The sequence below is a fragment of the Nuphar pumila genome, chromosome 10 (assembly GCF_984573655.1).
Source record: "Nuphar pumila chromosome 10, dmNupPumi1.hap1.1, whole genome shotgun sequence".
NCBI classification, from domain to species: domain Eukaryota; kingdom Viridiplantae; phylum Streptophyta; class Magnoliopsida; order Nymphaeales; family Nymphaeaceae; genus Nuphar; species Nuphar pumila.
In genome coordinates this window covers 36,963,498-36,990,826 of record NC_143258.1, presented here as the reverse complement: position 1 = coordinate 36,990,826, position 27,329 = coordinate 36,963,498, and the positions used below count along the sequence as shown (strand labels likewise).

Here is a 27,329-nt window from a genome sequence, read left to right as displayed (position 1 = left end):
AATGATTCCCAATATAAACCAAATTATTTTCAAATGCATATGAAATTCTTTTAAACACCAATTTGTCTAGTTTATTTAAATTCTTTGCTAAAAATGTATGTCATTAATGATTTCTACAAAAGTTGACAAGGCGCATTGTCGTTTTGAGAGTTTTTTGTAAATTAGATTTCAAACTTATAAAATTAAGTTCAAATTTATTGAAATTATATTACATACATACCAAATTATCTTAAATTCGTCTGAAATCATATTCAACTTTATTTTGATAAAATTTATCAATTATTTTATTAAATTCTATATTGTTGATAAATTCGATTCTGAATGCAATTTTCACTAAAATCAACTTGAATCAACTTAAATTTCTTTCATGAGATGTTTTTTATCATTAATCTTAGGCTAATTTATATTTTTACACTTTTTTTCTTGTAAAATTCATCATTAATATTATTTTATTCATTAAAAATACCCAATAAAAATCATAGATATTACATCCAAATTAAATTTAAATTCTAAGTTTAATTTTAATAAATATTCAAATGATTGTATAATTCAAATTTGAATTGACATTCAATTAAATCTTAATTTAAGTTCAACTCAAGCCCAAATCCAATTATAATATTTGAAATATATTTATTAAATCCGAATTCAAATTCAAATATGATCCAAATTCAATTTCCCAAATCAAAATCCAAATTTGATAAAACTCAAAAAATTGAAAATGAAATCCATTGAGACTCCAAATTCAAATGCACACTCAATTTGAATCTAGACTAATATTAAAATTCAAATTAAATTTAATTTAAATCCAAATTAAATCAAATTAAAAATAAACAACTGATTCAGAACAAATTTTCAATTTGAAATTTATTTTGAATACAAACTAAAGCTCAAATTATAATTTAATTCTCATCTTAAGTTCAAATAATAATTTAGCCTTAAATTCATCGTTATTTCTCATAAAAATATCAAAAATTTGTAGGTTTTACAAAATATATTTTTCTAATTAATTAAATTAGATATAACGTGGGCCTTTGATTTTGAAGCTCTTAAAAGACCTGTTTACATGCTGCAAACACATTATTCAATACCTGTTTTCTACCAAACTGTATAAATCACATCTCTAAAGTTGGATTACAAAAAGTTTGGAAGAATGTTTAAAAAATGTTTTCCTACTAAATTATATATACAAACTACTCTAGCAAATATTTGTTCTCTCGTACATTCCTATACTTAGCATCACTTATCTAAAAGAGCTACGATAATTTACAAACAGGCGCTTAATCTTTGATGAGTTTACGTTTAGCCTCTCATGTTTCAAATGTTTGAAAACAAAAGTCTCACCTTTTCTGGGAGATTGCTCAGTTGTTGCCTCTGTTATTATATTAACCGATGGAATTAATTATTTACCCTTAATTTTAGCTAGAAAAATGGCCAAGTTTGTGCTTTGATGCAATCTTTCAATATTAGTCTCATAATTAGCATGCATCCTCCTTTTTAATGTGCATTATGCTGATTAATCCAAAACTATTGAGAGGGCTTGCCCTGTTTCTTTACTCCTTGGCCTAGACCCGACCCGATCCAAGAAAAGAGGACTGTGCTCAGCTTCAACTTTCTCTACGATGAACGGCAGAGAATCCCCAACGGAAAAGGACCACCCCACGAGATCTTGCTAAGTGGCAAGTTGGAGGCCACAGTGGTGAAACCATAAATAAAGCCACCGTATTACTTGGTTGATTCTCTTTCATAATCACACTCTCGCTCGGAACTCATGGAGGCCTCCGCCTCTCCCTTCTTCACCTCCCAACCTCCCCAACAACCCATTCCATGGCGGAAGAGGCGTCTATCTCATCATTCTTGCTCAAACTTCACCTTTCATCGCCGGTCTGGTCGAATTCCGCCCGTTTTGGCGGTTGGTTTCGCCGATATCCGGCCGTTGGCGGCCGGAAAAGTGTCAATGGTGGAGCAGCCCGGGGGAAGGATGGTGGTGGAGTTGGTGGGTGCATTCAACGACTTGACGGAGAAGTTCCAGGTTCTGTCGACGAGCTCCTCCCGCCTCCTCTTCAAGACCCTTAAGCTCTCCATCCCTCTGCTTCTGGCGTTGCCTTTGGCTCCGGACGGCCGGCCTCCGCTTTCTAGAGCTCTTTCTGTAGCCTGCATTCTCGCTGATTTTCAGGTAACGGCCGGCTTTCATTTATATGATCTCTTTCCGTTCGTAGCAGATGTTTCAGGTGGACTTATTTCATTCTCCATTACTATGTTTCGGATTTAGAATTTGTTTACGACCTATTTATAGGGATGGGAAATGAGCTAGCCGGTCATGGCTGAGCTTGTAAAGAGCTTGTTCGAACTTGTGGCATGGCAAGCCAAACATGAACACTGGGTGTTCGGATTGGCTCTTATAAGCTTGTTAAGTAGTAATAAACATCTTTTACATGTATTTTATATCATAGAGCACAGATAGATGAAGTGTTTGGCTTGCAAGCAATAAGTATAGAGTTCAAGTCCTATTGCTTACAGTTTTGAAACAGTGTATTTATTTTGTAAATGAATCAGTTTGAGCTTAGGTTTAGAGTCTAAATTCTATAATTGTCTACTTTGAAAAATGTATTTTTTTAGTAAACGAGCCAGCCTGAGCTTGTCTCTGTTCACCACAAGAACGAGTCGAGCTTGAACACCCTCTGAACTGTAATTTCAGCTCCCTCACTAGCTCTACCTGTTTCTGGTTTGTTTCTGCATATGTTTCAAACAAGTGATGGAACAATGATCTATAAAAGGTCTTTTTATAGATAATTACTTGATAATTGCTATATGAATTGGAGCATCATTTCCTATTCAATCCCTTGGAGTTCCATATGCAATGTTGCTATTGGAACTAAGGGTATATTTGCTTTGGTCACGGGCAGGGATGAACAATCACAGCCGAGAAAGTAAAAGCTATGATTGTTGGTCACAAGGTCAATCTTGTGACCAAGAATCACAGGTTTCAAGTGATGAGCATTCTCAAGTGAGAATCACAATCACAGATGTACACCTTTTTATGTTTCAGTAAACATGAGAAAGTGGTATGCTCGTGATTTGCAATCACAAAGAAAATCTAAGAATCACAAGGTGTGACACACATGCCCTAAGCTTTCTATTTAATAGATGTCTTATACATTCACAGGTGCTACAGTGGAATTGATTTAGGTTTGGATCAGTCTATGCTGATTGACTAAATCTATTCTGTTATTGTTGCTTGTAGTCTGACCTGGGAAGAGGTGTGAACTCTTGCACCTTTCAGATATCATGTCAAGGTTAGGGAAAATGCATTGAGATGCCTCAAGGTCTACTCCTTGATGCAGAGAAGCATGATTCTCTTAAAAGCCATGTCTGGAGCATAGATTGGTGCAACCGTCATATGGTGATTGTCGGTCCCTGGAGCAGTATCAGATTGATTTCATTCTTAGTTATTTCATGCAAATGTTCCATTTCTAATGCCATATTGTAACCCTAATCCCAAAGCAGTAACTTAGGGTATCTAATGTTTTTCATTTGAAAATTGTCATTTAGCATCTTCTTTACTTCATTAATGGAGAGAGCTCATTCTTTGTAATGACCATATCATCCACGTACAAGAGAATGCGAGTAATGCAACAATCTTTGTAATAAATAGGTGTATTTTTTCAATGTTTTCTTAAGAGTACAGGTGGACCATCTGGTAGATGATTTAATATTGACCCAAATGAAGTATGGTGCAGGATCTCTTACATGAAATCGAATGGCAGGGCACAATTCTGCGAAAATGCCTTTGCCTCATAATGCATAAAGCAAAGTCAAGAGAAGAATGAGATGATGATCCATTTATAAAAAGACTAGAAGAGCTTAGAAGCATATATGCATACTACAGTATCTCACATTCATGAGCCCAGCCTTAGTATTTGTTATCCACTAAGTTTTTAAGTTCATCCATGCTCCGAAATGAAATCAATGAAAGCAGTTAAGAGGACCCTAAGATATGTGACATGAATGATTTTAGATGAGTTGATCTACAGGATGTTCAAGAAGGATATACCAAATATTTCTATATTATACTGACATATTCTAATTCTGATTGTTTAAGTGATCCCTGCACTAGGCAGTCTATGACTAGTTTTGATATATTCCTTAAGACATTATTTTGTGTCCTGGTCTACTAGCAAGCAGAGAACTGTAGCATAGTCAAACACTGAGGTGAAATGTTGAGCTATGATTGTGGTGATGACTAAAACACTATGGATACGGCATTTTCTCTCTGCCTTACATTAATCCATCTGTCAAGAAATGCTATATTGTGATAATATGAGTATTAAATATATACATATATTTCTTTGTTCGTAATATGTCATGCCCTCTAGGGGCATTTTGGTCTTTTTACAAGAGTGTAATAGGTCTTGCCCATTAAGGGCAGTTTAGTATTTTTATTTTTATTTTTATTTTTTTTTGTAATTATTTCTAGCTGTTGGGACTAGCCCAACAACTAGTAGGACTAGCCCATGTAGCTCTTGGTTTCCTCCTATTTAAATCGGGTCTCACTCATTGTGATGGTATGCTTTTCTAAAGCATCCATTAATCAAATAAAGATAATATTTTTTATTATTGTGCTCCTTTGAGTGTTACTTGTGAGGTGTGCTCTTTGTGGCCTTGTGATTTCCCATTAGTGGCTTGTGTATTGCCTTAGTGGCTTTATGCTTGTGTTTGTATTTGAGGCTTCATCACGTGGTATCAGAGCCCTTGGTGTATAAACTCTTAGGCCTTGTTAATCATGGTGCACATGTTATCGGGTGCTCGTGGTGATCATGTTCATTGCCATTCTTCGGCACCTCTCTTCTTGCTCTTTCTCTTCGTTATGGTCGAAAAGGAGTGAAAGATTGAGTTCTCTTTTTAATTGAATGGATCAAACTATTTGATGTGGATGAAGAACCACCTCAAAGGAAATAAACTCTGGGGTTATCTACATGTCACAGTTCCCGAGCCACAACTCAAACTCACAAAGAAGGAGGGAAATCAAGAGAAGACTCTTATTGGAGAGGAAAGAGAAAAAACCATTCAAGAATATCAAATAAAGATGGAAGATTGAGAAAGCGAGCATACCAAGATATTTGCATGGTTTATGAGCAATGTTGAGTGGAAGATTTGTGCCAACCTTTTTAAGTTCATGGAAGCTAATGAAGCTTGGATATTCATGAAAACATGTACACTCAAAGGGATCTTGCTAGAAAATACTTTTTGCAAGAAAAGTGTAAGATCTACCAAGCAAGGAGACATGAGTATACATCACTATTATTGTACTTTATCCCCTTTGTGGGATGAACTTGCACTACTTCCTCAATGGGAAGGAGCCACCATTGAGTTTAGACAAAGACAAATTGAAAATGAGCATTTCTTTTAATTTCTTCACGGACTTCACCCGAAATTTTAACAAGTTCAGGTCTCTTTGCTTCATAGAACTTCTCATCCTCCCCTAAATGAAGCTCTTGCCGAGTTATGTCAAGAAGCGACTCACCTCTTGATGACCAAGGAAGGAGATAAGGTGCATGTCATATCGAGACCGAGGAACAATCTAAGAACATACATGCCTCTTCATTTTGGGAGGCAAAACAATGAAGGAATTAGAAAAATCATATGTGACTTTTGTAATGAGCTGGGACATATCAAACCTGATTGTCCTAAGCTAAAAAAGGAAAGTGGCGTTCATTGGATAGAAGCCAACCAAAACAAGTGACAATTCAAAGAAAGGAGGAGATCTTAAAGAGTTATCCATTGCTCAATTGGGGGAGGCTCTCCAACAATTTTTTAAGTCTAACACCTCTACGCCATCCACATTCGGTGCCGCGATCTCATTCTTAACTCCTCCCGGTATGTTTTCATGGATACTTGACTTGGGAACTTCTTTTCACATGACATGTAATGCATCTCTACTATTTAATCAATGCACCAACTCTCATGCTTCTTTTGTTTTCACCGCCGATGCAACATCTTTGAAAATCAAAGGAATTGAAAATTTGAAAAAAGTTTTAAACAATTCTAAAGATTTTTTTTGTTCTCAAAATTAGAATTATTCCAAAATTAAACTTAAATTTATTTTTCATTTCTCAAATTTTTGACCATGGTTGTAGAGTCTCTTTTTCACCTACGGGTTGCTCTATGCGGGATCTTGGTCCGAGAAGTTGATTGGGCAAAGCCATAGGAGAGAAGATCTTTACTATATGGATTTTTTGTCTCTCCCCTCTAAATTTTTTTGTAATCATGTTCAAAACAAGGATATAGCTACTTGGCACAAAAGACTTGGTGTTCTTAGTGCCTTTAAATTGTATCATTTTCCTAAATTGTGTATATATTATATATATGTATCTATATGTATACATACCTATGTTTGTATATGTATTTGTATACATATATACATGTATATATATATATGTATTATATATAAACATCTTTTTATATTTTGTATTTTTATTTATTTATGTATTTTTTTGTTTTTTATATTGGTCACCTCATGGTTGATTTGCCGATGGGGCTAGTCCAATGGCTATATGTTTCCTCCCTTGGCTTGTATATATAGGGGAGAACCCCCACTTTGTAAGTATGCATTTTTGCACGCTTGTGTGGATTAATAAAATATTATGTTTTATATTTGAGCCTTCATTTGTGTGACACCTTGTGGCATTTGTGAGTGTGTCCATAATTGCCCTTTTGTGCTTGTCCATTTTGTCTTTTGTTGGACATTTTGTTCGTGCTTGAAGGCTCTTATTTCCTTACATGGTATTAGAGCCATAGTGCTCTTCATCATTGGTGATTGACAACCACATGTGTTTGTTGGCTAGACTCCTTGTTCGAGTGCCCGTGGAATGCTCATCAAAGTGTAACAACCCCAAATTAGCCCTCGAAAAATGTGGATTTTTTTTTGAACAATTGCGGAAAACCTCCTAAGGATTAGGAGCACATTATAGGTTTAATATTCACAACCCATCAACTGTTTCACAAAGAATAAATTTAAAGCATAAACTTAATTGAATAGTCTCAATGAAGTTTCACACTATTCCCAAAACAAAAAGACAAAACATACATATCCATCAGAACTCGAGCCACCGATCATAACCCTCGAGTTCTCTAGCTAGCCAGTCCCATCATCACGGAGCCTCAGTGCCTGAAAAACATTTTTCGAAAACCGAGTAAGAACCTAAGTTCTCGTACGAGACCCTCTAAATTTTCAACAATAAGAAAATAACATAAAATAAATCAAGCACAAGTTTAAGAGGAATCACAGATAACATATCATCAGAAGATTCAGAACAAACTTACCATCTAAGCAGTTCAAACAAGCAATCAACAATTTCATGCTAAATTAAACATTTAGAGATGCATGAATCAATGTAACATGCATGAATAACTTTTTAAGTTAATTTATTAGAATTGCTTTTGCATGCATGTCCCTATTTATGCACACAAATTTAATTTCTACTTTCTTATAAACCCACAGATACTTAAAACGGGCAAAATTTTCAAGGTTCAAGGCAGTTCCCAATTGTAGCTTAACACATAATTTGTATTCTAATTACTGAGTTCCACACTTGTTTCCTAACCGATATCAGAAATCCATACCATCTGTCGGAACATTAGGAATCCTCACCTAATGCTGGGACATTAATGAAAATCCACAACCATTAACGCCACTTTCTTGGTATACCAATAACTACAACCGAGTCAACACCACCACTCTCAGGCAAAGCGGCTGAAAGTTCCCTACAACTGTGGTCGGGATGAATCACATATCGAGTTCTTCAAGACAACAAATGTACATGGTGTTTAGTATCTTCACGGTCCCCCAAGACCGCCATTCAAGGTTCCCACCCTTTCATAGGGACACCAGAGAAGAAAATTATTACATTGTTTGGTCTCTTTTACCATCTTAATTAATTAAGAGTTCTTCAATTATGCAAATCCACATATAATAACAAATTCGGGCCTTTGTCCCATCAAATTCAACTTTGTAATTAATTAAGAAAAACCAATTTCCAATAAAATCATTCTGCAATGCAAAAATCATAATTTAATATTTCGTAAGGAACATATGCTCACGGCTTTCAATGGCCCGTTAGTGGATCAAACATTACCACAATAAATTAGCATTGCAAGATTTTTCAGTGAACATTAAACACACGTAATAACCAAAATTTCATGTTCAAATGCAGACAACATATTTGCATATAAACACATATATTGCTGCAAAGCTATTAAAAAAGCAAACAATATTTATATATTTTTTTATGTCGTGTATCTATTCAAAAGCAATCCGCATATGTATTTTATGTTGCGAATCTGCTTAAAAGCAATCAACACAATATATATATATATATATATATATATATATATATATATATATATATATATATATATATGTTAAGATTGCGAATATGTTCAAGAACGTTGGCAGCACATGTGTACGCAAATATGTTGCTGTGAATCTCATCAAGAGTGCAGCCAGCACATGTGTATACACTACATGTGCTGTAAATCTAATCAAGAACACATAAATACATGCAAGATTTTGCAGACACGTTCAGGGATGCAGAAAGTTGAATTGAAGCATCGAGAACGATAAAAATATATATGATATGCATGCAAAAATTTTCAAACATGATTAGAGATGCATACACTTGGATTTAAGTATCAAGAGCGATAAAAATCTTCATGGTATGCATGCAGAAATTTCCAAACATGATTAAAAATGCATAAACTTAGATTTAAGCATCAAGAACAATAAAAATCTTTATGGTGTACATGCAGAATTTTTCAGACATAATTAGAGATGGATGAACTTAGATTTAAGCATCAAGAACAATAAAAATCTTTATAGGTATGCATGCAGAAATTTTCAGACATGATTAGAGATGCAGAAAATCAATTTTAATATTCAAGAACACAAAAAATACATAGTATATGTATGCAGAAATTTGCAAACATGTTCAGGGATGCAAAACATCAATTTTAAACATAAAGAATACAAAAAATACATAGTATATGCATGCAGAAATTTGCAGACATGTTGAAAGATGTAGAAAATCAATTTTAAACATCAAGAATATAAAAAATACATACTATATACATGAAAAAATTTACAGACATGTTCAGGGATACAGAAAATCAATTTTAAGCATCAAGAATATAAAAAATACATAGTATATACATGCAAGAATTTTTATATATGATCAACTCTTAAACCCATATGATTTAAGACATGCTAAACCTTCTTCTATCAGAAAAAGAGAGGAACCCGTACCTTGCTTTGCTGAAAATATGTGAAAGAAGAAGAAGAAGAAGAAGAAGAAGAAGAAGAAGAAGAAGAAGAAGAAGAACAAGAACAAGAACAAGAACAAGAAGGTGATGTACGTTTCATAACAGATTTAACTAGTGTAATAATTGAGTTTGGGCTTGGCCCAGGACTCATCGACAAGACCTAAATGAGCAAATTAAAATGTAATAAAAACTTTTATTTTTAACCTTTAAAATCAAGCAAAATTCGGGTTAAATTCAGGCAAATTTCGGAGGCGAAATTCGAATTTTATACCGTTAGATTCACCTCAAAATTATGAGTTCAACGGTATTTTACTTTTTCGAATTCGAGCTATGGTTAAAATCACATATTTTCAAAAAAGGTCTGTCTCGATGGGGTTGGGTCTGGATTGGATCGGATCGGATCCATATGTCCAAAAATATAGATCTGAACTCAATCCAAGACCCATTTTAATTAGGATCTGGTCCAGTTTAGGATCCAAATGGATTTTGGATATGGACTTGGATCCAGAACTAGATCCAAAATCCAGATCCAACAAAAATAAACTTTAAATTTATAATACAGGTTTAAATTAAGGAAATAAAAGGTTTAAAAGACTCCAGTAAATAATAAATAAATATTATTTAATTATTTTAATATTAAAATAAATAAATTTCAAAATTTATTAGATGAGATAGTGGGTTGATTAGGGTTTCTAGAAGGACTCAATGGCTAATTAGAAAGACGTAAGATAAAAATAAAAAGAAGTAAGAATTAAGGAATAAGGAAAGAGGTTTAGAAAGTCAACAAAAAAATCTAATGGATTAGGAAGGGAAGTTGGACATATTGGAAAGCCCTAGAAGGGCGGGGGGGCATCACCCCTCTAGGGGCTTTCATTATATAAGCTTCAAAAAAAAAAGAGAGAAAGAAAAGAGAGAGAGAGAGAGAGAGAGAGAGAGAGAGAGAGAGAGGAAGAGAGAGGAGGAGGAGGAGGATTCACCCTCTTCTCCGGTCATCGGACGCTTTCTTCAACCTTTTTCGAACTTCAAGAACAAGGTACGAATTCTTCTTTTGTATTCAGATGGAAAAAAACAAAACTAAATCGAGTTTAGGCAATATTTTCGTAGGAAACCATGAATCTGGTTTGTTTTCCCATGTTTAAATTAGGGAAAAATGATATATATTCATAGTTATGGTGTACGACCCATGAGATATACAATCAAATATGGACCGATCTGACTATTGTAATGATGGACAAATTTATCCCATCATATATGCTGCCAGATCTGATGAGGCAATCAATATGAATATATGTATATATATATAGTGTTGTAAACATGCATTTTGGTTAGTTTAGATCCTTTGAAAATTCTGTTTTGAAACCTGTGGTTCTATTTACTATTCATGCATATGTTGAAGTTTGGTTCACATTAAAAAGAAAAATATATATGGGCCCAGCCGACAGTCGGTTGGGCAGTCATCGGACTGAATAAGCCTACCCGACTGTCGGCTGGGCAGACATCAAGTCAGGAGCCGAGCCGACTGTCGGCTGGGCAGTTCCCTTGACTGTAAAAAAAAATTGTTATATAAAAAAAAACTGAGCTTTGTCCTAGCCGACCTGCAGTTCGGCTGAGTAGTAAACTTCTGATCAAATCCCAACTGACTGCAGGTCAGTTGGGCATTGTTGTATACTGTTAAAGCCCAACCGATTCAAAATTTCTGTGCAAGTTCAAAATATAAAACTGGCAGTCTTCATGCCCTGGTGAACCCAACTGGTCTGCTGTTCGGCTGGGTAGGTTCAGAAAATGAATCTGGACAAAAAAAAGAAGAAAGAGAGAAATGTCTAGATTTGCATATGTTACAGGTTCAAATTAGTATATGGTAAATAGGCTGATTTGCACAGGCCAAATAGACAGATTTTATACTTGTTACAAGTGTAGTTTTTGACATGTTAAATGCTTAGATATATATGTACGTTGAATGTCTAGATTTACATATATGGTCAAATTGACATATATGTAACGATCCCAACTCATACCCGTGAAAAAGTGACAAAAATTTATTTTATTTTTTTAAACAAGTGCAAAAACATTCTTAGAAACCCAGAGCCTTTACTGTTTAACCACAATCACCATCACAAGGGATTTTATACCCATCATCCAAACCAAGCACAAACTTTATTTATTAAAATGCATAGAGTGTAAAACCCGCTTTAAAAAAAAAAAATTAATTTGGACCCGGGCCGGGTCGGGTTCAGATCCGACCCGGCCCCCCTCTTCATTAGGGTTTTAATAACCCGACTTGGGAAGAGGATTTCAAATCCTCTTCCCGAGCGCCGCCCCCTTCCACCTTCGTTTTCGAAAGACTTAGGGGGAAACCCATCGGGGTTTCCCCATTCATCGCCCCCCCTGAGGCTTTTAAAAGCACTGCAGGGGGGCGGGGGAGGGCACACAACCCTTCGCCCCCAGCACGTCGCCCTCGATCTCCTTGCGACGACCCCCTCCTCCTTCTCTGCGCTCGCCACCGCCGCCGTCACTGCGCCCCACGCCGACGCCGGCCATCGCTCCCAGGTACGCCACTCCACATTCTCCTCCTCCCCCTCCCATCTCCCTCTCTGTCACCTCGCCAGGACGCCGGCAGGCGGCGCACGACCCCTGCCGCGCCCTCCCATCTCCCTCCTTGCCCATTGGAGACCCGACCGGGGGCCTACAGGGCCCCTGTCGTCCCCTTCTCTCTTTTGGGGTGCGTCGGAGTGCCGGCAGGGGCCAATGGCCCCTGCGGACCCCCCCTTTTCTCTTCCTTGTGGGAGATCGGGCGACCGACAGGAGGTCGGTCGTCCCCCTGTCTCCCAACCCCTCTTCTTTTAAAACCCAGCAGGGGCCGATGGCCCCTGCCATTTCTTTTCAAGCCCGACAGGGGCCTTTGGCCCCTGTCACCCTCCCCTCTGCCATGATCTGCGAAGGGGTCGGCAGGAGGCTGATGGCTCCTGCCGCCCTGATCCCTCTCTCGTCGGCAGGGGCTAGCCACCTGCCCCTTCGGTGCTGACGGCAGGGGCTGCCTCCCCTGCTGTTTTGCTGCCATCGGCAGGGGCTCGACCCCTGCCGATTCGCCACCGTCGGCAGGGGCTCAACCCCTGTCGATTCGCTGCCGTCGGCAGGGGTGCGACCCCTGCTGCTTCGCTGCCGTCGGCAGGGGTGCGACCCTCTGCCGCTTTAGTGCTGTCGGCAGGGGCTAGCCCCTGCCGTTTCATTGTCGTTGGCAGGGGTGCGACCCCTGCCGCTTCAGTGCTGTTGGCAGGGGTGCGACCCCTGCCGCTTCAGTGCTGTCTGCAGGGGCTCGCCCTCTGCCGCCTCGCTATATTTGACATTGGCTCATTCCCTGCTGCCCCGTTGTCGTCGGCATTCGGGGGATCACTCCGTGCCGCCTAATCCTACCCTTGCCCCGTTGCACCATTAATTATATTAGCATAATTGAATATCTTTTTCACACTCTTGCAGATTGTTGCAATAGGTCCCGTTCGTGTTCCGCGGCCCGATCCTCGTATTATCCTCACGCGTAGGCGTACGCAGCTGCACGACATCCCAAGGTAGGGTAAAGTCGCACAAAGGAAAATTGATGAACGTATTTAAGTTGAAATAATTAAGATGCCCATGCTAGATATGCTTAGATTTATATTGCTTCTGCGTTGCATATTTTCTTGTCTGCATATTTATGAGTCGATGTATGATTTTACTTTTTGAGTATTAATTTGCGTATTTGCTTATGTGGTTGAAGGTGATTTCGTACTTTTTGCAATACTTATGCCCTTAATTGCTTGCATATATGCTTGCCTGTTCGTTCCTATGGGTCGATATACAATTTCATTCTTCGATCATTATTTTGCATAAGTTGATTATGAGTTGAGGTGTGGTTTCGTACTTTTTGCAATACTTATGCCCTTAATTGCTTGCATATATGCTTGCCTGTTTGTTCCTATGGGTCGATGTACAATTTCATTATTCGATCATTATTTTGCATAAGTTGATTATGAGTTGAGGTGTGGTTTCGTATTTCTTGAAATACATATGCCTTGTTTGCTTGCATCCATTTTTGCCTGCACGTTTCCTTTGAGTGAGGTACGACTTTGTGTCTCGTGTATTACTTATGACCTTATGTGTTTGCCTGTCTAAGTGGTCAATGTATGGTTTTGGTACCTCGTGTATTACTTATGTGCTTTTCCCTCGATGTGCGGCATCGCAAGTCGAGAGTTGATTGTTGACATGTTATAACCTGCATGTGCTCACACTCATGGTAAATATGTACTTACATAAATGTAGTCTTGTGCCAATCCTGTTATCACTTGTTTTCAAAACACTAGAAGTTGCACTTGTGCGCTATAGTTCTTTTAAAAGAGGGTTTCCTCCTGCGAACCCAGTGCTCTTCAAATGGCACAACTTTTGCAAAGTTAAGTTTTAATCCTCACAGGATTTTGAAGTTTCATTTGAGTCCTCCCAAGTCCGCACACTTGGGAGAAATATTTTATAACCCCGATTCGAGTTGCGACCCAATTCGAATAACCCCGATCAGGGGCATGAGCATATGAATGAGTGGAGTTCTATTGAAGGACCCATTCTTTATTTATCAATCTAGTGTCACATGTCGATACTAAGATAAATTTTGGATGCGAGTTTGATAGTGTTGTGCCTTGCGTGAATGACTTAATGTGGCATTATGACTTTTAAGGATGAATCGTGTCAAATGAGCACTCCTATATTCTTTGAATTGTTATGAAGTTGCGTGTTGGGTATTCCTTTTGAGAAGCCCACAGACCTCCCTGGTTCAATATAGCGTACTTTTAGACATGCACAACATGTTAAGTACTTTGTTGATCGGACGAGAGATCCGAGATGACCTTGCATCATGAAATATGAAAAATGTTGAATTGAATTCAAGACTTATCTTGCCAGGATGTGTTGTATTAATCCTTTTGTAGATAATATCTGTTGGGGTTTCTTTTGTGTAACCATATCCCTTTCATCGTAGTCGTACTTATGACATGTACGACCGTACTTTTTGACAAGTACGTCTTCTTACGTTGCGATGATTGGATGAGTAGGTTGTGGCAACCTCGATGAGTGCAAATAACAAAATGTTGTGATCACCTAAATAAGTGATGTTTTCGCCTTCACCGGCAAGATACTCGAGTGGGTCGAAAGACCAGAGTATGTAGAATTAGTCTTCAGTTAACTACCCCTTATGTACTCATTCGAATCGCTGACTCCTGTCAGGAGAGAGGACAGGAAGGTACAAAACTTCGATGGACAGGCCATTAATGGCAGTTACGAGCAAAAGACTCGGCTTCCCCAGTCATCGGAGTTAGGGGAATGAGACTACCATAATTATCCTAGGTGGTAGCTCTCCATGTTTGGGATGCATCCATTATTTATGCTGCTTTGGGGATTTCTCTCTTGGTCACCGACCGTCCCCTTAGGTGCGGACTCAGTCAACTATCCGGGTTATCATAAAATACATAGCATAATAAACCCCTGGATCAGTCTAGGCTGTTTCTAGAGTCGTGCCTTGTGCGTACCCGCTTGGCCAGTTAATATCGAAGCATAATTTAAATCCGATCACACAATGTGTTCAGTTATGCACGTATGAAAGTTATAGGGTACAACAGGTTCAATACTTATGGAATTGTGTGTGTGGTTGATGAAGCATTGTATTTTGCTAGTTAACTTTCTTGTGCAGTGCTTTGCTTGTAATAGTTAGCTTATTTGTGCCAGTAAAATGCTAGTAATGATTTTAGCATTATGCTCATGATAGTTTGCTCTATGACTCTGCTGAAAGCAAATTGCTATTTAATTGCCTGTCTACTTGACATATTAAATTATTCTGCTTAATTATGTTCTATATTGTCCTGTCTGTGCACCTACCAGTTTTTAGTGAAACTGACCTATTTTATGGGCAGATTTTGGATAGGTAATACAGTCTGCGATGGCACGATGGCGTGATGAGGTCAAGATAGAGCTCTTTCCCTGACGTTTCGCTCCTGAGGACATGTTGGTAAATTTGGTATAAAGTGTGTTTCAAAATTTCTCTTTTATTAAACCGTGAGTTAATAAAACTGTTTTAGTAAGCTTCTTCTTGGTTTCAACAAACGAATTCTCAATTATTGAAAGTCTGTTTCTAAACCATTTGATTTCAATGGTTGTGCGGGATTTGACAAAAGGAGAGTTTACGCTGTAATATGCTCAAGATCCATTGACTTGTGGTTTTAAAAATATCATTTTCCGCTGAAGTATTATTTAAACTCTGATTATTGTATGATTTCAAAGCTTTCTAAACTTTTCTAAAAAGTTACAAGTCCTGGATTTTTGGGGCGTGACATAGAGCCTGAGACATAAGCAAATAAAATATAAATAAAGCATAGAGAAGAGTCACGATGTCCAAAAGAATCTGTCAAGCAGTTGTGTGGTCTCCTTGTAGCCCTTTCGAAAGCAAGTCGCCTCACTGTGCCTTTGAGACTGTAAAAACACAAAAGTAAGGGTGTCAGGATTCAAAGAATTTTATGTACGAATCCCTTTAATGAAACAAATAAGTAAAAAGAATACAAATAAGATTCCTGTAATATTTTAGAGGGATGCAATTATGACAAATTTATAACTCAATTAACCATTCTTGCAATAGTGAATAATTATTAAGCATGGAAGAACAATTTAATAAACAACAGAGACTACAAATTAAGCAATAAAGACATTTAACGTGCATTAAGGAACAAACATCATGCATTTACCAATATATCACAATTAAGGGAATAAGTAAATATGCATGATCTAATGCATAGCAGGAATATGCATGATTTCAGTGCAGATGCATGAATAAATTATTATCTTTTATCAGAGTTTTCTTTTTATATGCATGTTCCTATTAAATGCGCACAATTTAGGTTTCTTTTTTTATTATCATCGTCCGCGGATACTTCAAACAAGTAAAATTTTCTGAGATCAAGTTAGGTTTCCAGTTGTCGCTTAACACATAATTTGTATTTTATTACTGGGTTCCAAACTTAGCCCTCGACCGAAACAGCCTTCGAAAGATTAGAAATCAACATCTAATGTCAGGACACTATAGAAATCAACAACCATAATGTCACCTTCTTGGTATACCAAAACAACAGTTGTGTCTACACACTACCCTTAGGTAAAGTGACAGATTCTCCTTAAAACTATGGCCAAGAGAATAACCTCAATATCAGGTTCATGAGCAAAAACAGCGCACACGGAGTTTTAATATCCTCACAGTTTTCCCAAAACCGCAATGTCCAAGATTCTCATACTATAAAAGAGATATCAAGGAAAGATATATTACACTGTTCTTTTAATTTCTTTTATCTTGTTATTAATTCAACTCTTTTAATTTGCAATTCAATATGCAGAATTAATAACACAAGCTTGCAAATCAACATGCGGAGCTTTTAACGAGATCACAACCCGTGACAACATAAAACAGTGCAATTAGAACAATAATATCACATTTGCTTTTTGCAATGCATGACAACATATCAAACAAGGAGCAAGGATAACACGACTTACGATGATCTATTTTGATCATCAATGCATTCATATGCAAAAATCATTAATAACATGCCACTATGCATTCATTTTAAATGCTTCTCAATGCACATTCATTTATGTCAATTTCAATGTGTATAAAACAATAATATTCGTATGCACGTGCATGAGTTCACACATTCATGTTAAATGCATGCTTTCATTCAATACCTATATTCATGTCAAATGCATGCTTTCATTCATGAATCATTTCAATTAAAACATGTGAACATTCATGCAATTATGTACATGCAAAACATATTTATTTCATGTATACACATGCACATGAAAGCCACTATGCAATAATATTTTGATCAAGCACAATGTATCAAGCCAAGCATGAGAAAATTTTCATTCTTAACATGCATAAAACCAGATCTATTGTCATAAGCAAATCTAAATTTTTTTGTGCCAAACTGAATATGACCCGATTTTTTTTCAGATTCAAATAAGCAACATGAGCATCAACTGAAAATTTGCATATACCCATCTGAGCCTCACTTAGGCAGAAACTGAAACATAAAAAAATTTTGAAGACATATGATCCAACCGACCCAGTCGACTGGGTCCGGCACATAGCCGAACCCACCCAGCCGACACGGTCGGCTGGGTCAGACCCCCAGCCCAGCCGACCCAGTCAGCTGAGGGCTGACTGGCCCAAAAGCCCAGCCGACAGGGGTCGGCTGGGATCCAAAAAAAAAACTTTTATATACTTAAAAAAGAAGAAGCACCTGCCCAGCCAACTGGCTGGCCAGGTAGGGTCCAACAATCCCTGATAAGGACTGCCAGACCAGCCGACTGGCTGGGCCTGGCCGGGCTGGATTTTGCCCAACCGAGCCCCACTCAGCCTGGCTGCCAGCCAGGCCAATACACGTATATATAAATTTTTTATTTCTGACATGCAAAAAAACACACTTTTAGTTTCCGATTATGCATGTATATGCCTACTCATTTTCAGACTGCATGTATAAGCAAAATTCCACATCTCACGTATGCATGAATATGCATATTTTCATTCAGCTATGCATGCATGGACAGATTCATATTTTAAGTATGCATTTATATGCATAATCATACTCAATAACATAAGCATGTTCAGATTTGCATAGATTCATAAAACAACAATGATGCTTATGCAGATTTTCAGTTATGCATGCATGTACCACTAAATTCATTTACAAAAATTCATGCATATACTCATTATTGCATCTAGATTTCAAGATTTTACATGCTCTGAATTCGGGTCAGATTTGCGCATGTTACAAACATGGCAAATCGGTCCTGATTTAGGGATCCCCGAATGCAAGCATCAATATAAGTATCTTCCCCCAAAATAAACCCCGCAAAAGAGAAATATAAAACCCCTATTAGAGTAAATATTCAGAATTACTCTTTTCCTATAGATTTTTACTAAAATCTTGCATGAAAATCATATCCATGCTCTTTTTCTCATTTGAAACAAGAGAAAGACCCGTACCATACGTGTAGATTGAAAAAGAATTAAGAACAGATGGTGAAAACATGGGGTGATTGAAGAAGAAAGCCCTCTTCTTCTTCCTTCCTTCCCTCTTTTCCTCTCTTCTTCTCTCTCTTTTTCTTCTCTTTCTTTCTCTTATTTTTTTTTTGGAGGTATATATAGAGAAGTAGGGGGTGACGCCCCTCCCTCTTCTCCATCCCCTTCTAGATGGGCTGGAGAAGAGATAACTCTCTCCCTCTATGGACTCTAACACTCTAGCTTTCGAAAATTTCAAAACTCTAAAGTGTTGACTTTTCAAAGTTTCATTTTAAAAAGACTTTCTAAAACCTTCTTAGATCTTCACAAGTGTTTAAGGACTCTACTAAGAGTTCTAAACAAATACCAAAATAAAATTTTGGAATTAAATAAAATTAATTAATTAATTATTAATTATTAAATAATTATCCAAAAGCTTCCAAAGGTTGCCAAATTAACTTGGGAGACTTCTTAACACTAATTAACTTCAATTTAAAGGTATCTAATGAATTTAAAGTTGAAAATTTGTTGGGCATGAATTTGGATCTAGATCTAGATCTAGATCTAAGATCCAAGACTATCTCCAAAAATCCAAATGGGTCTAGGGCTGGATCAAATCCGGATTATTATGGGTCTTGGATATAGTCCAGATCCATATTAATTTGGATCAAATCCATTGGATCCAGTCTGATCCAAATTCGGCCCGGTTCGTCGAGGCAGTCCTTTTTTGAAAAAATGCGATTTTCGGGCCAATTGTAGTCCGAATCCGAAAAGGAAAAATACCGTTACACTCAGAATTTTGTGACGCATCCAACAATATATAACTCGAATTTCACTTATGAAATTCACCCGAAAATAACCCAAATTTCGCTTGAATTTAAATGTTGAAAATAAAACCCTTACTCACGTTTTAAGTGGCTCGTTTAGGCCTTGACAATGAGACCTGGGCCAAGCCCAGACTCAACATGATATTACATATATGTGCATACTTATATGTATAGTCAAATTTACATATTCATGATGTATGCATGTTGAATGCTCATGATCATGCTCGAATTTAATGTGTTAAATGTTCCTGGTTATATTCCGATTTATTATGCCAAATGTTCATGTTTATGGCCAAAATTATGTATGTTAAGAGTTCAGATTTTTACACATGACCATTGTTTAACTTTATACATGTGTAATATTCAGATTAGAGTGTTTGTTCATGTCTAGATTAAGTATTTGTGTGATTTGACTGTTATGAGTAGTTGTATATGAGCATTTGAATATTTCAACATTGTATGGGAGGCATGACTTGGACTCGGTGGGTATGTGTTGTACCCCGAGCTTGCCGAAGTGACAGACAAAAATTGTTGGTTATGCATGGTTACGACCTTTAAAATGTTGTTTACATACTTATGCATATAGTGAACATGTACATCCAACAATTTATATTGTTGTGGCACTCGAATGGTCAGATGCATGTTTGCATATGGTGCATGAGATGAACCATAAAAAGAATGATGTAATTGCAAGCATGTGATATTATGCATATGTGAAATAACTATACATGTGCATTCTCATTTTGGTTGCATGTATGTGCATTGGTGAGCATGATGAATGATTTCATATGTGTATCCTCATGGTATTTTTTGCATAAGGTGCATCAATGGTTAAAAGTGAACCATTGTAGGCCGTGCGGGCCATGAGCTAGGGGTGCTCTATATTTTGTTATATGCATTGCAAAAATTGATTTGACATTAATTGAATTAATAACGGATTGTGGTCTCGAGCTGTGTTTTGCAAAACGAATTTTGATGTGTTTTGCATGCTGAATTGCAAAACGAATATTGAGAAACAAATCTTTCTTTCGATAAAAAGATAAAATAAAGTAAAACAATGTAATTAATGCTTTTTCCGGATATCCCTTCTACAGTGTGGGAATCCTGAACTTCGGTTTTGGGAAATTGTGAGGTTACTAAAACTCCGTGTGCAATTGTGCCCTTGAACCCAACTAGGTGGTTCACCTTCCAGCCACGGTTTTAGGGAGATTCCGCCACTTTGCCTGGGGTGGAAGCAGATCAGGTCATGCTGAACATGAGCATTTGGCCATCCGATTTGCATTTTAAAAAGCTCAAAAGTCAACAAAACCACGTGGCATTCATCCAAAATGTAAATAGACGACCACGATGTCCGCATGAGCAAAAACGCTCATGTTCAACATGACCTAATCTGCTTTCCCTGGGGGTGGTGTGTAAACACAACTGTTGTTATTGGTATACCAAGAAAGTGATATTAGTGAATGCTGATTTCCCTAATGTCTCGACATTAGATGCTGAATTCTAATGTTTTGATAGATAGTGATGATTCCTGATTTTCAAAATTTCGATAAAATTTTGGTTTTTAAATTTTGGGGCATCACATTGTGAGTGCCTCTTTGTAGGTTGTTCTTGTGCTCTTGCTCATAGTAGGCTTTATATATTTGAATCTTTGAAAATTCATTACAAGCAGTTATGAAAATTATAACTAAAGGGTTTTTTCTTATCTTCTTCATCCCTTGATTTAATTGCTTATATTGATTTTGATTAGGAAGGCAATCCTAACGATCATATTTCCACTACAGGCTATTGTGTTTTTTGGGGACTCGCTTATATTTTAGAGGTGTAAGAAGCAACAAAAGATGTCACTCTCCTCCACTGAAACAGAGTATCGAGCAATGAAAACTACTACCACCGAGTTCCGTTTGTCAAGAGAAATGAAAACTATCATTGTGTTGCAACAATAATAGTGTTATCTACATTGCTAGCAATGACACTTTCCATAAAAATGAATTTCCACTATGTTCAGGTGGAGTTTCTTAGGGCACTATTGAACTCCCTTATGTTACATTTGAATACCAGATTGTTGACTTCTTCACCAAGGCTTTGTTGATGCCTCATTTTTCTTTCCATCTTAACAAACTTTCAGTTATCTCACCGTAAGTTTGAGGGGGGTTGTTAAATAAAAATATATGTATATATATATACATATTTTTCTTTGTTTGTAATAGGTCATGCCCTCTAGGGGCATTTTGGTTTTTTTATAATATTATAATAGGTCATGTCCATCAAGGGCAGTTTAGTATTTTTATTTTTTGTTTTATTTTCTTTTTTTATAATTATTTCTAGCTGTTGGGACTAGCTCATGTAGCTCTTGGTTCCCCTATTTAAATGGGATCTCACCCATTGTGATGGTATCCTTTTCTAAAGCATTCTTTAAGTAAATAAGGATACTATTTTTTATTATTGTGCTCCTTTGAGTGTTATTTGTGAGGTTTGCCCTTTGTGGCCTTGTGATTGCTCGTTAGTGGCTTGTGTATTGCCCTAGTGGCTTTGTGCTTGTGCTCGTATTTGAGACTTCATTGCATGCAGTGCCATAGCCATAGCAAAAAATCTCTCTCAATCTGTTAAAATGAAGCATGTAGAGCTCGATCAACACTTTGTTTGCAAGAAAGTTGAGGACGAAAAGGTGCAGCCTTTATTTGTTTTTGGACAGAACCAAATAACTGACTTGTTCACAATACTATTATCTGTTAATTGTCATTGGTTTCTTAAAGGAAAACTACCCATGGTTATATCTTTGCATAGTTGTGAGGGGGCATGTTAAGCATAGTAGATGCCTCTTATGAGTTATTTGAGTCCTTCAAGTTATAAGAAATGTATGCATGTAGTTTATAATTTGTAAGAATGACAATATTGTAATTATCTTCTTTCTTACCCTAATATAAATATAGAAGATGGGATGTCTCTTCTCATTAAAGGATGTCCCCTTCGCAGCAGCAACTTTTCTTCCTCTCCTTTTCTCCTTCTCTTCCAAAACATGCATCCTGGGGCTAAAAATTAACAATACCAACAAAAAAAGTGAAATGACTTGCTGTTAGAAGATGGATATATCAATAAGGATCACATAAGATCATGATATATGCTCATGGTATCGTGCCTTTCTCCCCTTGTTGCACTTATTGACCACAAAGAATTGAAAGTTGATAAAAAAAGAACTTTTACTAGTGGAGTTTGAAATGTCTAAGATGCTTATCTTCTATTTTGGTGTCTCGTGTTTTTTTGTTTGCCAATGTATAATCTCCTTGATGTATTCATTTTTCTAGTGCTTTAGAACCAATGTGAAAAGTTTGTGCATTTTCGCATTTTCCTTGTGGATACTGTATCGCCTCAGCTTATGGCTGTTTATTGCTCTGATAAATTTGTTGCTTTTTGTTCCTTGGAAATCCTAAGTGTCTACCTGAGGAATCTTGCAGATGGATGCAGAAGTTATTTCGGCTAGCATATTGCGAGAGCTTCTAGAAGCAGGTGTAATAACCATGGAAGATGTGAAGAATCAAATCGGGACCAGTGTTGCTCATCTGTTGCATGAATGCTTGAGAGTAAAAGATACTCCATCCAGGATAGAGAACATTGATGATAATAATGCAACTGCATTAATGAAGTTTTTTTTAACCTACTATGATATCAGAGCAGTGATCCTGGAACTTGCTTTTAGGCTTGACATGATGAGACATTTGGATTATCTCCCAAGATATCGCCAGCAAATATTCTCTCTTCAGATTATAAAGATATATTCTCCTTTGGCTCATGCTATAGGCATTGGTGCATTATCCCTGGAACTAGAGGACCTTTCTTTCTGTTACTTATTTCCTCGTTCTTATACTTACCTCGACAGGTGGTTGAGGAGCCATGAAACAGGAAAAATACCACTAATTGATGTATACAGGGAACAGCTGCTTCAATCCTTACAAGGTGATCCTGTATTAAAAAGCTTGGTGGATGATATATCAATTCATGGTAGATTTAAGAGTCGTTTTAGCACAATGAAAAAGCTTTTGAAGGATGGTCGTAGGCCAGAGGAAGTGAATGATTTGTTGGGATTGCGTGTTGTTTTAAGACCTAGGTCTGATGGAGATGCACTTGAGAGAGGTAAAATAGCTTGTTATAGGGCACGTGAGGTTATCCAGGGTTTGTGGAAAGAAATCCCTCATAGGATGAAAGACTACATTGCACGGCCCAAATCAAATGGTTATCAAAGTTTACATATGGCTGCTGATGTTAGTGATGATGGCCATCATAAACCTTTGATGGAAATACAGATCCGAACCACAGAAATGGATGCCATAGCTGTTGATGGATCTGCATCACATCCTTTATACAAGGGTGGTCTGACAAATCCTGAAGAGGTAATTTTCTCTTTTTCAACTAACTAGTGCTCACTTTCTTCTTTCTTGGTTTTGTGGATAGCTTAAAAGTAGTATCATCTAAATCATGCAATTGACTCTTGTTTGCTAATGATATCCTTGGTGTAACGACCCCAACTCATCCACACAAAAAGTGATTTTTTTTTTTAAAAACAATTGTGAAAACCAAAACCCAAGGATCTGGGGCGTCAGAGACTTAACCACTTCCAAACCACAAGTGATCTTTACATTGAATCAACCAACAAATAACCAACTTTACCAACTTTATTAATCAATAAATAAATGTCATAGAACAAAATTTAAAATAAAGAATATAATTCAGAGCCACAATGTTAAGAAAATATCAAAACCAGTCACGCGATCTTGCAGGTTCCTGTGGCAGTCACTCCTATTACTGAGCTCTAGGTCCTAAGGAAAACATTTGAAATACTTGGTAAGAATCAAAGATTCTTTGTACGAATTCCTCTACAAATCCAAATAGATAAGAAACGAGCATAAATCAAATTCATGCAAAATATTCAGAGGAATATAAGAATATCAATCTAATAATTCATTTACCATTCAAGCATCTAAAAGTAAGTATCATGCAATAACATATTCTCAGAGGAGACAAAACAAGAATGCATAAACTAATGCAGAACAGTAAAAATGCATTATTTAATGCACATGCATGAATAAATTATTAAGTTATTAACAAAGTTTTTTTTTGCATGCATGTCCCTAATAAATGCACACAAGTTTAGTTTTACTTTTCATTAAACCCGCGGATACTCAAAATAGACCCAACAATTCCCGAAGTCTAAGTTAGATTCTCAGTTGTAGCTTAATACACAATTTATATTTTATTACTAGGTTCCACACTTGTTCCTCGATCGATATCAGAAATCAACACCATCAACATCTAATGTCGGGACACTAGAAAAATCAACATCCACTTATACCGCTTTCTTTGTATATCAATAACAACAACTGTGTCACAACTGTAACGACCCGAAATTTAACCCGAATTTTGAGAATATATATATATATATATATATATATATATATATATATATATATATATATATATAACAACAAAAGTATTAAGTTTATTCTAGGTTAAGCATCTCGGGCACGTCATAGGGTAACCCAGTGTTATTAAAAACGCGCCTCAAGGCGCAAAAAGCGCGCCTCGCCTCAAGGCGAGGGGCTTTGTGCCTTGAGGCGCAGGCATAAGGCGCAAAAGCCCTGAGGCGCACGCCTCATACGCCTTGAGGCGTACGCCTCAGAGCGAGGCGCGCCTCAAGGTGAGGCGTACGCGCCTCAAGGTGAGGCTTTTAATAACACTGGTTTTGTCCTATTGAATTTTCTCTCCAACTTTTTCTAACTTTTATGCAGTGGGAGTCCAACTCAAACACCAATCTTTTGCAAGTTGTATGAAAACAGTAAACCCCCTTATGAAATTAAGAACTAAGTGGGTAATTAACTTTATCCTATGTCATTAGCAAATTATACTCTCCAACAGCTAGCATATGCCATCTGAATCTCTCTATATATAATCCATAGATACATGCCTATCGAAGAAGGAAATTATATAATTGATTTTCATGCCCACTTTTTCCCTTCAATAAAGTGATCACTTATATGTTCATCATATCCACATTCACCTTTTTACACAGAATTAATACCAGGATTCTCTTATCGATCTATTATTATCTCCACTCCAAAGTGCTCCCTGTGGTGTGTCTGTTCATATGTGCTTTGTGAGAATCTTTGTATAAGTTTAATCGTTCAACTTTAATTAGTTTGTCCTGGAATTTACTATTCAAGTCATAAGCAATAAGTTAGATTCACTTTTAGTAAGATTAGAAGTGCAGTAGACTATTATACAAGAATTTAAAGATGGGCCAACAATAGGCCAATTTGCTGCTCAGACTTAAATCTTATTCTACAAAAATAATGGATATATAGGTATATATATAGAAACATCATCCCTAGGATTAGTTAAATAACTAGATCTTAGAAAAGGGTGTCACGTTAATGAAAGTGTCACGGTTGTTTCACTGCAGTTTATACAACTGTAACAGTTGAACTGTTCTTGCTTTCTCAATAGCATCCACACTGGGAGTGTTGTATTTTGCACGCTGTCTCATAAAAAGATGCAAATCACAGTTGGATCAGTAAAGAGAACCATAGTTTCACTGGTTACTTAGCTTATAGAAACGTAGTTTTCAACACATAATTTGACAAGTATAACTAATTCAGGAATCAAATCCAATAGTCTAACTTCAAGCACATGGTATAGGTTTGGGAATATATAGGATTCTGGCTAATTGTATTGGTTCGCTTCTTATGCCATAAAAAAATATCAGATCTCTTTTCATGTTGGGGATCCCTCTCATGTCTTCTTTACCCTTTTACTTTACTTTATTTAGAGTTTCCATTCATTGGCCAGAACACTGTGTGCACATGCAAACAAACTTATTTTATGGCATAATAATGTAAATGCTCTTGATACTAAGTATTTAATCAATTTTATCAATCTTTAATTATTCCACAATACAATAACTAAGTTGTTTGTGGCTAAATTTACTTCTACTGCCATGGTTTGATGTTAGGTGTATGATATACTGTCATGGTTTGATGTTTGGTTTTATACGTTAATCTCATATTTTTAGAATAATCTCATATATTTTAATTTCTTTTAGTTAATCTCATATATTTTCCAGTTATGTAATCAATTTTTTAGTTACTTTTATATGTTAATCTCATATTTTTTAGAATAATCTCATATATTTTAACTTTTATAGGTTAATCCCATATATTTTAACTTTTGTAGGCTAATCTCACATATTTTTTAGTTATGTAATCAGGTTTTAGTTACTTTTATATGTTAATCTTATATTTTTTAGTACTTATTTGACATTTTCTATTTCTTATTGGTTGTCAATTTCATCAATAACGCATTTCTTTATTTATTTGTATTTTTAGATATTTTTTTATAATTTTTTAAAAGTTTTCAAAAAAAATTTTTGAGGCTTACTCTTTACGCCTCAAGGCTTACGCCTCGCCTCGGTTTTTGGTTGAGCGCCTCGCTACGGCTCAACGCTTTTCACAACACTGGGGTAACCAAAGCAAAACCATCTACTCCATTATAATGAAATTTAATAAAAATCCACAAGTTCGGATAATACAATAACAGAAATGAAATTGACTAATCAAATTTCTAGATGTCTCAAAAATCTAAAAAATTACAATCATGACATAACATGGAATAATTAAATGGATATCACATGATCATTTAATAGCATAACTCATTTCTGACACGTGAATAAGTATAACTAAATAATAACTTTAAGCACAATATCTCATAACTTTTACATGTCAAAGAACATAAAATACTTAATTTAAGTTTTTATTTAATTATCCTACAGGTACTTGCAGGCCAAGGCAACCGTATCAAAAGAGAATATTCTGGGGTTTATTATTATAACGCCCCAAAATTTTAACCCAAAATTTTTAGATGATTTTTTTTTATAGATAACAGCGAAAACAACCATTTCATTGGGTTAAGCATTCAGGTGCATTACAGGAGTGTTCAAGCAACAATATTTATTTTATTCTAAATAAATAATGACATCAGAGTTTCTAAGTAACAGGAATAATAATAAATTGAAATTTAATATGAGATTGTCTCAGGAACACAATAAATCAAGCATCTCGATCAACACCCCATCCCGGAGT

General features: G+C 36.4%; 1 protein-coding gene across 1 annotated transcript in view; it reads left to right on the top strand.

Annotated features, from left to right (window-relative positions):
• The first annotated feature begins 1,742 nt into the window (after positions 1-1,742).
• The window catches only part of CRSH (Ca2+-activated RelA/spot-like protein), a 56,649-nt gene continuing 31,062 nt past the window's right edge, over positions 1,743-27,329 (top strand). Inside the window, exons 1-2 of the mRNA XM_090018933.1 lie at positions 1,743-2,173; positions 22,656-23,588. Of these exons, the coding sequence (XP_089875059.1) occupies positions 1,769-2,173; positions 22,656-23,588 (1,338 nt within the window). The 5' untranslated portion in view covers positions 1,743-1,768. The remainder of the gene's footprint in view (positions 2,174-22,655; positions 23,589-27,329) is intronic.